Raw genomic sequence first — 15698 nt, 5'->3', positions numbered from 1 at the left:
TGAGAGATTTTCCAGCAGGGTGGAGCAATTGCTTCCTCCTCAGGTAAAAGCTGCTTAGAAGGTAAATGTCTGCCTCAGCAGTATGGGGGAATGACTCGGCACAGGAATCCAGAGGGATGCCCTCTGACCTCTATCTTCAGAGCTCACAATCCTAGATTCTTCTCATATAGCTCCAGTCCACTCTGCCCTCCCTCTGCTGGAGATCAAAGTGAGTGGCTGCACATGAAACTTTGTGCATTGGCTTTTTAAGAGGGTGTCTGCATTTCCAGCAGTCTCTCCCTGGCAGACAGGTACCTGGCAGCTTTTCACATCCAGACGTTATGTGGGCACCTTTCTCTGTTCTGGCGCTCTTGGCTAGGAAGCCCAGCCTGGGGTTTAGGCCCCAGAGTTCTCAGTGGGAAGCCCCCCAGTTGAGATATCCCTCTGGACCTTCAGCTGCTGCCTGTGGGAGTCCAGCCAGCCCTCTTGTGCCTCTGTACTTCCTACCAGTCTCTATGTGGTCTCCACTTTTTGTCCTTGGTTATGAGGGTGCTTTCTAGCTAGTCTTCAGTTGCAGTTGATTACTCAGAATGGTTTTTCTATATTTTAGTTGCAATTTCAGTTTGGTCCCGGGAGAGTGTCAGTGTAGCTTCCATTCAGTCCGCCTCCATCTTTTCTATTGTCCTGAGTCAAGTTCTTCTAGGTAGTTAAGGGAAGGGCAGAAGTTTCACTTGAGACTGAGTAAAACTGCCTTTAGCTCAAAGTAATCTGTTTACCACTGAGGAACATCTTGGGGTGGCTTCTTCTGACCCCCCACAGTTCCCTCCTCTGAAACACCTCTAAAAGTTTCATATTCCAGATATTTCCCCTTTATTTCTTTGTCTGAAGAAAATCTTGTCCTAAGGTATTTAGGAAGGTAATGCTGCACATTGCATAAGTATTAGAAGAAAGATATTAAATAAAACATCCTAACGGCAGTTTCAGATGGACAGAGAAGCTGAGCAGTGTATCCAGGAGCAGGCCCTTCTGATTATTTTGATACTGGGCCAACACCTCCTGATTCATCACATCTCATGTGTACTAACTGAATGAGAGAGAAATATGCGAGACAAAAGAAGTACCCCCCCCCCCCGAATAAGGATATGTGTGATTGAAAACTAGGGTACAGTAAAGATATGTTTCAATCTGCATTGCACAAACTCAAAAAACATCTATTAGCTGAGCTGCCACTCCAATCTCCTGTTGCCAAGAAGATGTAAAATATCACCCCCAAAAAAGAGTGTTCTAGTAGCATCAGACAGAGTGTCAAGGTGCCACACCATACCAATAAAATAAATCTATCATAAAGGATTTCATAGGTGAAGGGATTATCAATAAATATAGAGAATAAGATTAGGAGAGACTCAAAAGCAAAATTTTTTCATATTAAAAGGATCATTTTAACATCAAAACTAAATGACTTTGGAGAGGTTTGGATCACTTCTGCAGAAATGCTATACTACTTATTACAGTATTATAGGGAAAAAGAAAAAATAACTGTGGTCTTAGAAATAAAATTCTTCTCCAGGCAGGGCTACTATATTGTCCACCAGGCACTATAGGAGTGATGTCTAAGGCCTCTGAGATGTATAAAAGCTTACAAATACAGAAGACCTGAAAATAAATTTGTTGATTACACGGTTTCCAAAATTTTTTCCATAGAAATAAAAATATATTTAAACATGTATAAAAGAAAACATTATATCAATGTCAATTTTTAAATTGCTTTGTACACTTGAAAACAATTTATAACTTACGATCTCTCACATAGCAATAATGAATATTTGCTGAGAGAATTTCAAAACAATATTATAGAAGTGATTTAAAAAATGTTGACAGCAAAAATATATTTATTGTCATATGGGTACATTTTAATAATATTTTATATGATGTAGGACCTGTGGGATCTATGAAGGTCTTAGAAGACCTTAAGAGCTAATATGTGGTGAATTGAACACAATTTTATGGGAATTTTAGTTTTATTCCCACTGAACAAAACAGTTTGAATTTTTGTCTTTATAGGCAATGTTGGAGAAAAAGACAAGTCAACAAATAACCTTTAAGTGCCCATTATATATTTTGACCCTGGGCTTGCTGGTCACATAAAGAATTGAGTTACCTTGTCCTCTGTCAAAACCACATGGGCAGGGTGTTATTGAGTAAGACTGGGAATACCGCTTCTGTGAGGTACCTTTGAGGACAGGGAAGACTCATTTATATGAAATGTTTAAAATGCAATCTTGTCTGAAGGTGAGGGTTTGAACTACTTTTCCAAGGGGGTCCTAAGCAATGATTCCAGAGAAAAATACTGATCCTCATATGAAGGAAGCACATAACTTAAAAATAATGGGGCAAATCTTAAGCTGAGACAGGAAATGAAGATGTATGCATCTATGACTGGGAAAGGCAGGGACAGAATATGAGAGATGCATGTGAAATCCAAACCAGACACAAAAGAGGCAAAACACATATTCCTTGTGGGTGACAATGCCTTGGGAATAAAATGTATATATATTGAATATTATATTTAATTTGCAGCTGTACAGTGTCTATAGTTTCAATGGCAAACTCACATACATGATTGCCCAGGATCCTCCTGACTGTAAGGCAGGCAGTGCAGATGGGGAGCTGAGTCTCAAGACGGCTACAAGATTTGTCCCAGGTCACAAAGCAGAGAACTAGAACTTGAACTCAAATGCCTTACAGCTTCCTTCTAGGTCTCTCTCAAGCTCAATCTTAAGAGAGATAAGCAGAGACTGAGGAAAGATGGGTGCAGAGCTGCAAACTCTCGAATGGCAATTTAGGAACCTCATATGTAAAATAACTCATTAAAGAAAACAACACGTCCATGTACAGCAGAGAAAACCAAACAGAGAAGGAGTTCTTATGAACAGGGATCCAAATTCCAAAATATTTGCCAAACAAAACATGGACAGATGACTAGCATGCATCACAGAGAGAGAATATGAAAGAGTGTTAAAAAAATTAAAATACAATCTCATGTTGACAGAGCATTCTGTCACTGCCCTGTGTTGGTGCAAAAACACACACACAACAACAACACACACACACAAAAGTATGGGGGCGGGGCAGGAAGGCACATACACAGTTATTGCAGGTCCAGCCAATCGGGTACAATTTGTAGGAAAGGAACCTGTTTCATTATAAGAAAAGGAAACTTCATCATTCGAAAAGTGACAGTGAGAAAAAAAAGACTTTCAAATTTTGCTGATGTTTTCACAGAACAAATCTGACTTCCATCCCAATCCAGAAATGGCAGAGAATTTGAAACATGTGAGAATAACCCCCTTCCTTTTAATAGAGACATTAGTGTTTTTTTCTGGCTGAAATCTGAGAATCAAAGTCAAGTGTGACATTCAGGACAGATTGATACTCAGTAAAAGGTGAGAGGAAAGAGCTCAACAAGATTTGCAAATGATCAAGTATTTTCATTTGCTCTTACTGCATTCCACAAACTGATGAGAAAGGTAATGAGAAATGCGGTGATGGCTTATGTTTTACAAGATGAAACAACAAAAACACAGGGGAAGGAGCATTATAACAACATTACATTTCAAGGACAGAATGTCTGTTTGGAATAAGGAAGAGAAGTGGGTGGGTGGAAAGTAATCAAAGAAGGAAAACCCATCTCAATGAGAGCTGTGGAGCTGAGTTAGAAACAAACACTGGAGCAGAGCCCAGAGGAGGCTGCCGTGGGGAGAAGCCTGGTGGAACCTTCAATGGCACATGGGGCAAAAAGCGCAGGAGACCATGGCACGGGCACAGCTGCCCACTCCTTCCTGGTGAGGATATTTTCAAATTTACATCCTGACAGAGGATGCATTTGAAAAAGAAAAGGCACCTTTTATTCTACTTTCAAAAGAGGTTTTAACCCAGGTTCTTTTCATCAGTTGATCATTAAGACAGTGCTGAGCTAGAGATTCTGTCCATATCTAAAGTCTTGAAATATATATTACTGTTTGGCTACTTTGAGTCCCACCTACCTCCCTACTATAAGAAAAGAGATCTGTAAATAATGCTTTAAGAGATAAATTTGCATATTGCTCATGAGAAACATTAAAAGATTAAGAAGACAAGGATCCTCACACTCATTTTTATTCCCATTTTAAGAAATGGGTGTTAAAATAATGATGAATCAAACCAAGGCAGACAATTATTTGTTGTTATTTGTACACCAGTTGCTCCAATCCCAAATATAGCACTTGTCACTCATTTTATCATCTAAATGCCTTATCTTTCTTCTGAAATATGAACACCCACTCTAAGCCTTGGGAACTATTTCATGGGTAGATTGATGGTTAGTTGAAAGCTGGATTGTTAACCACAGCCAGGAAGATAGGACTAAATATGAAATCCCCAAGAATATTCCCACATGTCTAGAAGGGCATGAAGCCCAAAGGAAGAACACCAGTTGCTAAGGCAGCCAGGGACCTTGGAAGATGTCGCCCCCTGGAGGTGGTCCAGACTTGTGATGGCCAGGGAACCGCACCTCAGGAGTGCTTGATGACACAACCATGCTGTTTGTGTGCCCAACTGCTGTGTTCCTTTTATTGCTAGGAGCCTGTGCTGCCAGGGGAATCAGGGGTTCGAGAAAACTGCCTCGATGATGTCTGCAAAGATTTGTCCTCAGGAATTCCTTGGCTTCTGCAAGCTTGGGAACTATGAACTATTCTGAATAGACAGAATTGGCCAGGACATTTAATGATGAGGAGGAACAGTAACTAGAAAACAAAGGAGTCAAAGTGGTCAAGTTCAAACTGCAACATGCTTAGTAGAGGCGCAAGGAAGGAAGTGGAAATGCTTCAGGTTTTTCCCCCTTTTTTGGTACATTTGTGCATGAGGGAGCTGCAGAGGGGAAGGGATGAATTCTGGGATGCTCTGCAAGGAATCACGGTCTTCTCCAATGGGATCTGCAGGTGTCCCTGTGCTAATCTCGTGCTTGGCGCTGGGAACACTGAAGGTCAGGTGGTCATGCGTCAAGGAGAGGTCATTTAGTGATGCAGCACTTCTTGGAGGTAAAGTACTTGTAAGGATGTATGAGTTCATGCCCCTCCTGGCCGAGGTCCACATGAGTCTCTAGGGCCCACCTTAATTGCAGTAATGGACAACTGGGGACTTATCACTTTGGAGATGTTGGGAGAGGACATACAAATGACCTTAGACTCCAACTCTGGAGTTGGGCTACATCCTTGTGAGCAAGATTGCTTTGGAGATTGCATTATGGTCCTTGAGGCTCCTGGGGCTTCAGTTGTTCTTCAAGATCAAGTCTAATAGAACAAGCTGGCCCTTCTTTCTTCCATGAGTGATGCTCAAATATGCCTCTTGATCTGGAATCATTCATTTCTGCAGGTGCTACTGGAATTAGCTTAGTAGGGACTAGTTTTTCAGTCTTCTGAACAGCTGCCATAATCAGGAGCTGTGAGTCTGGCTTAGCTGAGGGCTTTAATGTGGCATGGCTAGAAAATGGTTTAACAATGGAAGGAGGTGGCACATGTCTGCCAGCCAGGATGCATATCAAGGGCTGTTTAATAGCATAGTGATTCTGCTTAGCTGCAAGAACAGGTAGGTTATTAAGGGGTCAGTGCTGTACCTGGGAGTAGGATCATAAACTTGGAATTATTGATCTAAGAGAGGCAACTGTTACAGACATAGGTAAGTGCAAATCATATTTATAGACTCAAAGGGAAAATGTTCAAACATGTTCTTTACAGCAAATTAAATGATTTTCTCTACAAATTTAGTTTTTTAAGTTTTAAAAGAAAAAGATTATTTTTGTAAAAACAGTCCATAATCATTACAAAAGATTTAAAGAAAAAAACTCTATAGTTTCTTCCTCCCATAAACAATTGTCATTAACATTGGGACAACATCATTTCAAACATTTCCTATACATATTTAAGAAAACAGAAAAATAAAAATAAAATAATAAAAAGGAAATTTTCATAAAAATAGGATCTTACGTAAGAAATCTGATTCCGGGAATATTTTGGTCTAGACAATTTCAAATAATCTCTAGCTATAAATACCTGAAGATACTAGAGCAAAACACAAAATAATGCCAACATCCTTTTAAATGATGAGCTATACTCACAAGAAAATAAAGGAAATCACTAGGTTCCACAAATAAGGACAGAAGCAAAAACCAGGTTTTACACACACGAGGTGATACTGTGACTCTGTAGAATAGTTGTTGATCTTGGCTGGAATTATTATTTTGATTGTTTGTTTTGTCCATTTGGTTATCACTCTTTTTTTCCTACGATCCCAACAGTTATTAATGAGATTTTTTTAAATAGCTCATCACAGAGCCAAGTTCCTGAAAAATCCTTCCATAGTTGAGCAAAGAAAGAATCACTACTTTGGAAGAACTTGCAAAACAAATGATTTTACCTAGAATTCCTTACTTCTTTGGTCATAAAATTCCATGGAAAAGTTATTAAAAATCCTCATGCTCCAAGCTCTGCTGGACTCCTACAAGGAAAATGATTTTTCTACTTCCTGTTTTTTTTTCACAAAAACCCACTGTATTCGCAAAGATACAAAAAATAAAAATTAAGGTGACTTGCCATTTCTCTACAGAAATAATGCGATGGCTCTTCCAGAAGTAAAGTGTGTGCACCTTACAATGAACAGTCTCCTAGGCCCACAGCACTAGTTTGACTCTCCACTTCTGATGGACTCATTATTGCCAATAACCTGGCCAACAGGATGTGGTCACACTTGCTTGCTCGCTTACCTCCTTGGCCCACGCTGGTTTCTCACTAGGACTCATCCCTTCTTTGTAATGGTACAGTGCCTTCTTCTCCACAGGCCTCTGCTCCTGCCGTTGATGCTGAAGGGAAACCAAGTAGTCTCTCTCTTGCTTTAGCTGTCTCTGCAGTCTTTCTGCTTGTCTCTGTTCTTCCAATTGTTTACGCTTATATTCCTGTCCAGGTCAGGAAAGAGCGAAGAAAAGCCAAATCACCATACAGAAACCACTGGCCAGTACCTGCTAAGCATGCAATGGAGTCCAAAGGGATGCTAAGTAACAAAAGGACCTTAGTAATGATAGAATCACAGGATATTAGGATGTGGCATGGATATAAGCTACAGGTTTGGCTTAACATCTACACAGAATGTGGCATCTCATGAAAACGCTATTGCTTTAATGGTAATCCCTACAGAACACCACCCATTGCAAAGCATCTTTTTCTTGATGAGTTATAGCCAGGAAAGTGGCAATAATGAGGACATCTGGATGGTCGGTACACAGCCCCTTTAAGGAGCCATCCACTTCCTGATTTAGTAATTAAACCACTGAAACATGTAAAATTAAGTACAAAACTAGAAGACTAGCTAAAGATGTTGCCTAAATCATTATTTGTTTAACAGAACTTTCATCAACAAAAGCCATCAACAAGCTTATATACAGGCTAAAAAATACAGTGCCACCGAATAAAAAGTTCAGTTAAAAAAAAAAAAAGACACCGAACTCATTTGGAGAGCCCTGCAATAATAATAAAAAGTACTTCAAGTGGAAGCTGCCTGCCTGAGCAGGGAACACAAAATGTTCCCATCATGAGGGTAAAACTAATAGCCTGCAAATGAAACATGACTGCAGAGCTGAGTGGGTTCTTATGGAGAGGCCCGTTTTGCTGTGATTGTTTTCTAGCATGTTGCCCATGACCTTAAAAACCACTCTGCAATAAACACAGTGGGTCTCAAAAATAGTCTAAACTTATAATAAGGCTGGATTCATGTTGACGTTCTACAGATAGAGGGAGATAATAAAGAATACGTAACAAGTGTATGAAATGCATTGAGACTCCGAAAACTGGGTCAGGAAATGAAGTGTCCGTGAGATTTTCGAGGTCCGGGAGGCTTGGAGGCTCTCTCCTCCTCTGGACTGGCACGTTAGGAGGACAGACACACACACACACACACACACACACACACACACACACACGGAAGCACACACACATACGATGAACACAGAGCAGGCGAGCTGGCTCTCGGCTTTCCCATTACCAGAAGTAGAGCTTGTTCATGCAGTAGCTGCTGCTGCAAGATCTCTAACTGTCTCTGCTCTTCCTCTAACTGTCGCCTGATGTACTCCTGGAGAGGCAGGCAGCAGAGAATTCAGAGGAACACAAAGAGAGAAAGAGAGAGAAAGAACCGGTAATTTCAAAGGTGACAGGAGCTGCCAAGTAAAGTGTGAAAGGAAGGAGGGGAAAAAAAAACCCACACCCAGACACCTCCTCACAAAACAGGAAAAGTGCGGGGCCCTGAAGCACAAGCATTTCAATGCAGTCAAAAGCACAAGCCGGCTACCTGCAACAGCTGCCCGGGGTGGCTCAGCGCTTTGCTGGGACTACCCGGTCTTAATAAGCCCAGCGACATTTGAAAGCTTTTCATTACAGGTTCCCTCTCTATGGGCTACCGGGATTAACAATGCTATAAAGTGCGGCGGCTCCTGTGCAGGCGGCAGGGATGAAGTCATTGTTGCGGGCCGTTGCGCATTGCCTTTGTAATGGAACCACCCTGCGGAGTTTCACCGCGCTCGGTGTGATTCTAACAAAGCCAGGGGCCTGCATCGACGGCTCAAAGTCATGGACACCGGAGACTGCCCGAGTAGAAAAGCTCTTCTGAAGCAATGCAAGGGGAAGACGTGGCTCGCGAAACGTGCTTCGGAGCTCCCTTCAAAGTAGACACCCCGGGTGGGGAGAGTCGGATCAAGGCGTGGGGGGACTGTGGCCTGGGCAGGAGGCCAGGCTGAATGAGTGGATGTTGCCAAGGCTGTGCGTTTGACTTCTTGACCAGGTGAGGAGAGTTGCTTGAGAAAGACTAAAAACCTGCTTGAATGGAGCAGCGCTAAGAGAAGGTGACCACGCCCCAGAGGCAGCTGGTGCTGGAGCTCACCCCGGGGCCGCCGGGGCAGCTGCCGCCCGCCCGGCTGTACCTGCTCGTGCTCGGCTCGCCGCCGCTCCTCCTCCCGCCGCAGCTGCTCCTCGTAGTGGCGGCGCTGCTCGCGCTCCTGCTGCTTGCGCAGCTCCTTCTCGCGCCGCTGTTGCTGCGGGGGGACAAGCAGGCGGCATGAAGGGACCGCACACACGGGCGGGGGCTGGCGGCCGAGGGGAAGCCGCAGGGCTGCCCGCGGGAGCCCTGCATGAGAGATGCTGCATGCCCCAGGGCTCTCTCCCGTGTCATCGGGGACCCGTTGGCAAGAATGGGGTAGGAGGTATAACTGGTAGTTACGAAATTGTCACAGGGATGTGGACAGCGCGGTGAATACTGTCAATGATACCGTGATAACCACGGGTACTGAGAATATGGAGAAAAACACTTTGCAAAGTGTACGATGGTCTAACACTATGCTGTACACCTGAAACCAGCACAAAATAACATTGAAAGTAAAAAATAAAATAAAATGAGGTGACAGAGCAATTCAGTGTCACGCAGACACCCTGCTATTTACCTTGCAAGTGGACTGTGGGCTTATACATCTCTCCCGAAAAGTTCCCATTAAGTGCATTCTCCCAATTGGCCGATGGGGGTTTTTGAATCAGGGTAGAAACACCAAGGTACAGTAAGTTACTCACTACATCTTATACTGTTTATGAGACTCTTTAAAGCACATTCACAGTGCTCATGTCATTCGTCTGTTCGACACCGTGCAGGGCAAACACTTTACAGCTACAGAAAGCGAAGACCAGAGAGGTGAAGTGACACATTTAAGGCCACACAGGGATTAATGGCTCAGGGTACAACAAAATGTACTGATTCCCACCCAATCCACCACCCTTTCTGATACACCATGCGGCCTTTCTTTATTTTCTCAAGTATTCACTTTTTCACCTTCTCACTCAAGTAAGACCCTTAAGCTCAGGAACCACTAATTACCAATCATCTCACCCAGTTACCACGCCTCTGACAACAGACACTGCGGTAAGCACCTTTCATGCTTTATCTTATTTAACCTTCACAAAAATCCTCGGAGGCAGATATGATGATTATCCTCCATTTTATAAGAGAAAACTGAGGCACAGAGACATCAATAATTGTTTAAAGTCATGCCCACATTCAAGGTCAAACCCAGTAAGTGGTGAAGCTTGATTTCAAAGCCAAGAAATGTGACTCCAATCGGAGTTCAATCACTTACAACAGGTGAAGAGGCAACAGGAGTGACAGAAAGATCACAAATTAATCCAGCTCCTCACTATACTCTCAGGAAAGAGGGACATCTTCGTTGTCACAGGAGCCAATGTTTCTCAATTGGGGATAGTACTGCTCCCCAGTCCCTGGAGCATTTGGAATGTGTGGGGAATGAGGGAGGATTTCTGGTTGTCCCAATGACTGAGGGACATGCCTGTCACTTAGAGGTCAGGGTTGCTAAACATCCGGCAATACGCAGGAGAGTCAAACATTACGAAGTATTTTCCATGCCCTGTGCCATCAGTGCCCCTTTTGAGAAATGCCACAGGCCCTTCCCTTTGTGTCAGAGCCGGTACTGGCATTAGGATTTCTTCCTCAAACACTGTTTGGAGAGGGCATCTCAGGGGGTCCATTCCCTTGTAATAGTCTCAACAACAACCCACTGACCAGCTGAGGAAACATGAGTTACTCAAACAGCACAGATTGTGACTGTGCCCCACTGACAAGCTAGCTCTGCCTAGCCAGGGAAACAGCTTTCTAGTACAAAAGCTCTGTCACAGCCCCTATGACCACAGATACTCCAAACTTCAAAGCAGCCCAGAAAGAGGAGGCCTTTCTGATGTGGCGCCTGCCTGCAGTCCTCTGGGTTGCTGTCTTCCTGTCACCTCTGAGGCTCGGGAGATAAGCTGCATCTTTTGAGGCTCAACATCTATCCAGTCCAGATCAACAGTTATTTGTCCATTTTAGATCGCAGACAACGGGGAGCCACTGGAGAACTATATGCAGTCAAATGCCATAATCAGACTTGCATTTTCAAGAGGCCTCGTAACACCCTGGGGAGGGGGCAAGCCTAGGAGCTGGAATGCAGTGCCAGTCGTTCTCTGGATCCGGGGAGCGAAGGGCAGGGCACTGAGGGTGAGGCAAAGGCAGTGGGAAAGTCCATGTTCCTAACTGCTGAGGGCGGGGATGCAGCCAAAAGGAAGAACGATGAAAACCTACCCAGAGTTTTCAGTTATTTTAACAGGACTGGAGTGGATGCCAACTTAGAAGTAGAAATTAGAACTGGGCCAAAATAAAGTAGGCAGTTGGGTGACTCTGGGGTGTGTGAGGGTGAGTGGTGCTCCCGGCTGAGGAGTGGGGCAGCTGGTGGATAGAGGAGAAAAAGCAGGTTTGGGGAAGGGAAAGAGGACAGGTACAAGTCAAGTTCCAGACACGCGATTAGTGTTTTACAGAAAAGATAATACAGGAAGATGTGAGTAGAAAACATCATCCTGGCAACTGGCTGAATAATTTGGATTACGGACCCAAAACAGAAAGATATTTGCAACACTCAACCAAAGCAAATCAATGCCGGCACAGAGAATAAAATAATTATGTGTATAGATCTAGGTCCTGGCAGGAAATAGCTCTGATTTAGCTAACATTTCAAGGTTTTTACTCCCCCATTGGTCTCTTTCTTGAGGCAAAAATATTAAGCCCTGAGAAGATTTAGCTGATTTTTATGTGAAGGATTTGAACATTTTCGACCTTTTTTGCTAGGAATCAATACTGTTTTATAATTACATTGCCACTCAGGTCCCTGTACAAGGTGTACACAGTATTGACTGCAATTCAAGGGGGTCTGGGCTTCCCAAGTACTCTGTAGTTTCTGAGAAAGATACTCAAAAGTGACTAATAATTAATAGTGATCTCACTCAGATCAGCTGCCACTAACTCAGGAGGCATCTGCCAGGGCTTTGGTTCCTGTGGCGAGGTTGGAAAAATAAATCACTTTCCCAGCCTTCCGAGGGCACCTTGCCAGTCCCTAGCTGCTGTGTCTCCACGTTAATGCCTTTCCAGGAAAACACGTTTGCTCTCTTCCCTCCTGGGCATCGGGCTGTTGGAGGGGACAAACCAAAACATGTGAGAGAAAGGCCGAGTCCTGGGCCTCAAGCAGACAAAGCTCTGATGACTCTTTCTAGAAGCAGCTCTTTGAGGCCTGATCCTGGTGGAACCCCAGCCCCTCACTCGGGGAGCCTGACACCTAAAAGGTGCACAGAAGATTTTGTTGAACTAAACTGAGTAAAAAACTTGGGGCAAAAAAAGAAAACACAGTATTTCTGTGTCAGTATGTCCCTTCCTATTACTACTTACAGGTTACATCACATTGTATCTTGTATTATGGTTATCTGAGTATGTCTTACCCACTCTGCAACCTAGGCTGAAAGCGATTTGTGGACAGGATCTCTGTTCCACTCCAAGTTTTACCTCCCACTATATCCAATAGAGGGCCTGATACCACTGATAACTTGTTGCATTGACTACTAGAGATTGGGCAGCAAGAGGAGGGAAGAAAGCCTTGCAGAGCCTCGGGCCACCCCTTCACCATTCTTAGCCCTCCAGGCCAGAATATTCTTTTATGTGAGCACAGACAAGACCTAAGAATGTTTTTCTAAACAGAGACCCACCTACGGTTGGCACTGGCATAGTATCTATTTGTCATCTTAGAGAAAGGTAGAAGAAAAAGAAAATAAGGGAATAAATCTAGCTAGAAGGAGTGAAATAAGCCAGTCAGAGAAAGTCAAGTACCACATGATCTCACTCACATGTGGAATATAATGCACAAAATAAACTGATGAACAAAACAGATCCAGAGACACAGAAGCATGGAACAGACTGAGGGATCTCAGAGGGAAGGCAGGGGGTGGGGGAGTGAAGGGGGAGAGATTAACCAAAGAACTTATATGCTTATATGCATAACCCATGGACATAGACAATAGTGTGCAGAAGGCCGTAGGGGGGCAGGGGATCAACGAAGGAGAAAAGGGGGCATCTGTAATACTTTCAACAATAAAGATAAATTAAAAAACAAAACAAAAAAACAAAACAACAACAGTCGAGCCCAATATCCTTGAAAGCTTCAGTCACTCACCATAAAAAGTTAGAGGCTTATAGGGAACTCACTGCTTAGACTGCCAGTCTCTAATTTTGTACATCATGACTCCACTGTTATTACCCAATAAGATAGTGGTGGTATTTCCTCACAAAAACAAAAACAAAACAAAGCAAAAACCTTTCGGCAATAGAACCAAACCAGTATAATATTTGTTAGGCAGAACTGGCTGTCTTATCACTGGACATTGTCATAAGGGTCTGGAAGGACACTGAATGAGACCAGATTGCTTGAAAAACTTAACGCAATGCTCTGAAGAATAAAAGTTACTACCATGGAGCAAGTTGGTGCTCCTGGAGTCAATCTGATTCATTCCTATGACTTAAATACACTCTTTCCAAAATGAAGGTATAAAAGGCCCTTTGCAAGTTGAAAAAAATATGTAAATCACAAATATCATCTCAAACCCTGAGCAGAATCAGGCATCACCACAAACCTTCTGCCCAAGGTCAGTTTTTGCAAAGAGGACCAGAGTGGATGTCCCAATACCTTCTGGTCCCTAACTCTATAGTAGAGAATAAAATAACTTGTGCTTTGTCTAGGCCAAGCAATGAAACATTTTCTTGAACTGAGTAAAAGTAAAACAGGCCCTCTACACGCTTCACCTCACTATTGCTGGGCTCATTCACCTGAGCTGGGTTTAAACAAGTTCCTGGAACTTAGTTATAAGTTGTACTTTGTACTGAGAGTCTTACACCCATCACTTAATTGGATGGAAGCCACATCTTTTCACAAGCTGATAAATGACTACATTCAGTGTACAAAGTCCTTCTAAGAATATGCAGACACTGATTTAGAACCTAGTCAAATCCACGTGGTGACCCATAAATAGCAAAGGACATGCAGGGCTTCCTTAGAAAGCTCTGGTAGGAGGTGACATCTGAGATCACTGAAGAGACAAAGGCTATAACCTACACAGCCCTGTGTCACCAAAAGGGCATCCAAAGGGCCTTTATTTGGAACTGGGAATGTATTACCCTGCATGCCTACACATGCCTACCTGACCACAGTGATACAAAATTTGCAAGTCTAACTATGGGCTTTAACTGCTTCCATGTGACAATGTAGTCCAAGTTCCTACTCAGCACACCAGAAACACAAGTCACCACCCCAGGCCAGGGCAGCAGATGTGGACGGGGCCAGCAGAAGGGGCCAAAACTGGCTAGGTGGGCTGAAGGAGACACCAGGGCACAGCTGCAAGGCCCTGCCAGACTTTTAATATGTTCCCAGGAGAATAACCACGGGTGCAGGCAGCTCCCCTGCTGTGCGTGGCACTTCACTCCTGAGAGCTGCCTGAGACGCCCACAGCTCCCTTCCCCCGCCTCTGACAGTGTAAGTCTGAGACTAGAAGATGGTGAGCTTCAAACTTGTCATGTGCTGAGTGTTCTTCACACAGTGTTACAGACTATACTTAGATGGGAAAGGGCTTCGCTTGCCTGCTGCTCCCTGCAGAAGCCTATAAGGTCCAATTTTGAGCATCACAGTTCAAGGCTCTGGTACCTATAAACATTTACTGTTTCAGGACCCACGAGGTAAATGGGATCAGGGAGACCTGGTGTGAATCCTGGCTTTGCACTTAACAGTCCTGGCATATGGAACCAATTATTTCCCCTTCCTGAACCTCAGTTTCCCCTTGTTAAATGGAGATTATATGCACTTAGCGTTAGAAATGATGAATATATGCAAAGAGCTAATGATAGTAGATGAGATCCGGGATATAAGCAAAGCACCCCACCCAGTCCTTGGCACACAGGAGTCACTCAATAATTGCAGCTGTTGGGTGTTATTGCTGCTGGTCTGCATACTAGTATTATCCAGAGACATAATGAGGTGGGTGGGATTTATTGCAAACTGAGGCTGAGGCCCGTACTGATTTAAACCAGGGAAGATGGACCTGGATGAGCCATTTAAAAAGCAATCTGCTCCTGCTGCCTGCAGTTCGCCACCCTCTAACTGCAGTGGCCACCTGACAATGCAAGTGAATGGCTGAACACAGATAACGACGGTGTTTGGGAAAACTGTAAAACGGCTGCCCCGTTACTGTGCAGTTTAGTGCACCTTTCATCTGCTGCCCAGCTTCCTACGCTTGCTCAGCTTCCTAACGGTCTAGGGTCCTTGATTTACCGGGCACAGGAAGGAAGCCTCAGAGCAAGGTTCTGGGAAGGAAGCTTTCGTAAACGTCTGTGAGACCACAAAGGTGAGGGCCTCGCCCGGGGACCAACCATGCCGAGCGTATGGTTTCCCACAGGAATGAGCGCAATGCCTGCAGGTGAAGGCAAGTCGTGCCCACAAGCTGAAAAACAAGCCCGGGTAACAAAGGGTGTCTGGAAGGACTCTGTGATGCCTTCCCAGGGTTCGGAGGAGTGACAAAGGAGCCCTGGCAAAAGCAGGCCCTGCTCTTCCATACTCGACGCCTCACTGCGTATCCACTGGGGTCCGGTTCACGCCTATACTTCACTTCTCAGGCACTGACTCGGTTCGTACATGAGTTCATTCAGTCCACACGTATTTATGAGGCAGCCACTGTGTGCCAGGCACTGTTCCAGGCACTGGGGATACATCAGGGATAAAAGAGACAAAATCCCATCCTCGGGGG

At 44.0% G+C, this 15698-nt stretch overlaps 1 protein-coding gene across 1 annotated transcript in view; it reads right to left on the bottom strand.

The window, feature by feature from the left end:
- TNIK (TRAF2 and NCK interacting kinase) overlaps positions 1–15698 on the bottom strand; it is a 298718-nt gene that overhangs the window by 53036 nt on the left and 229984 nt on the right. Inside the window, exons 13-15 of the mRNA XM_087818327.1 lie at positions 8978–9088; positions 8047–8133; positions 6776–6964 (exon numbers count right to left, since the gene is read on the bottom strand). Of these exons, the coding sequence (XP_087674453.1) occupies positions 6776–6964; positions 8047–8133; positions 8978–9088 (387 nt within the window). The remainder of the gene's footprint in view (positions 1–6775; positions 6965–8046; positions 8134–8977; positions 9089–15698) is intronic.

This window comes from Miniopterus natalensis, chromosome 6, assembly GCF_054644295.1.
Source record: "Miniopterus natalensis isolate mMinNat1 chromosome 6, mMinNat1.hap1, whole genome shotgun sequence".
NCBI classification, from domain to species: domain Eukaryota; kingdom Metazoa; phylum Chordata; class Mammalia; order Chiroptera; family Miniopteridae; genus Miniopterus; species Miniopterus natalensis.
This window is presented reverse-complemented; position numbering and strand designations above follow the sequence as displayed.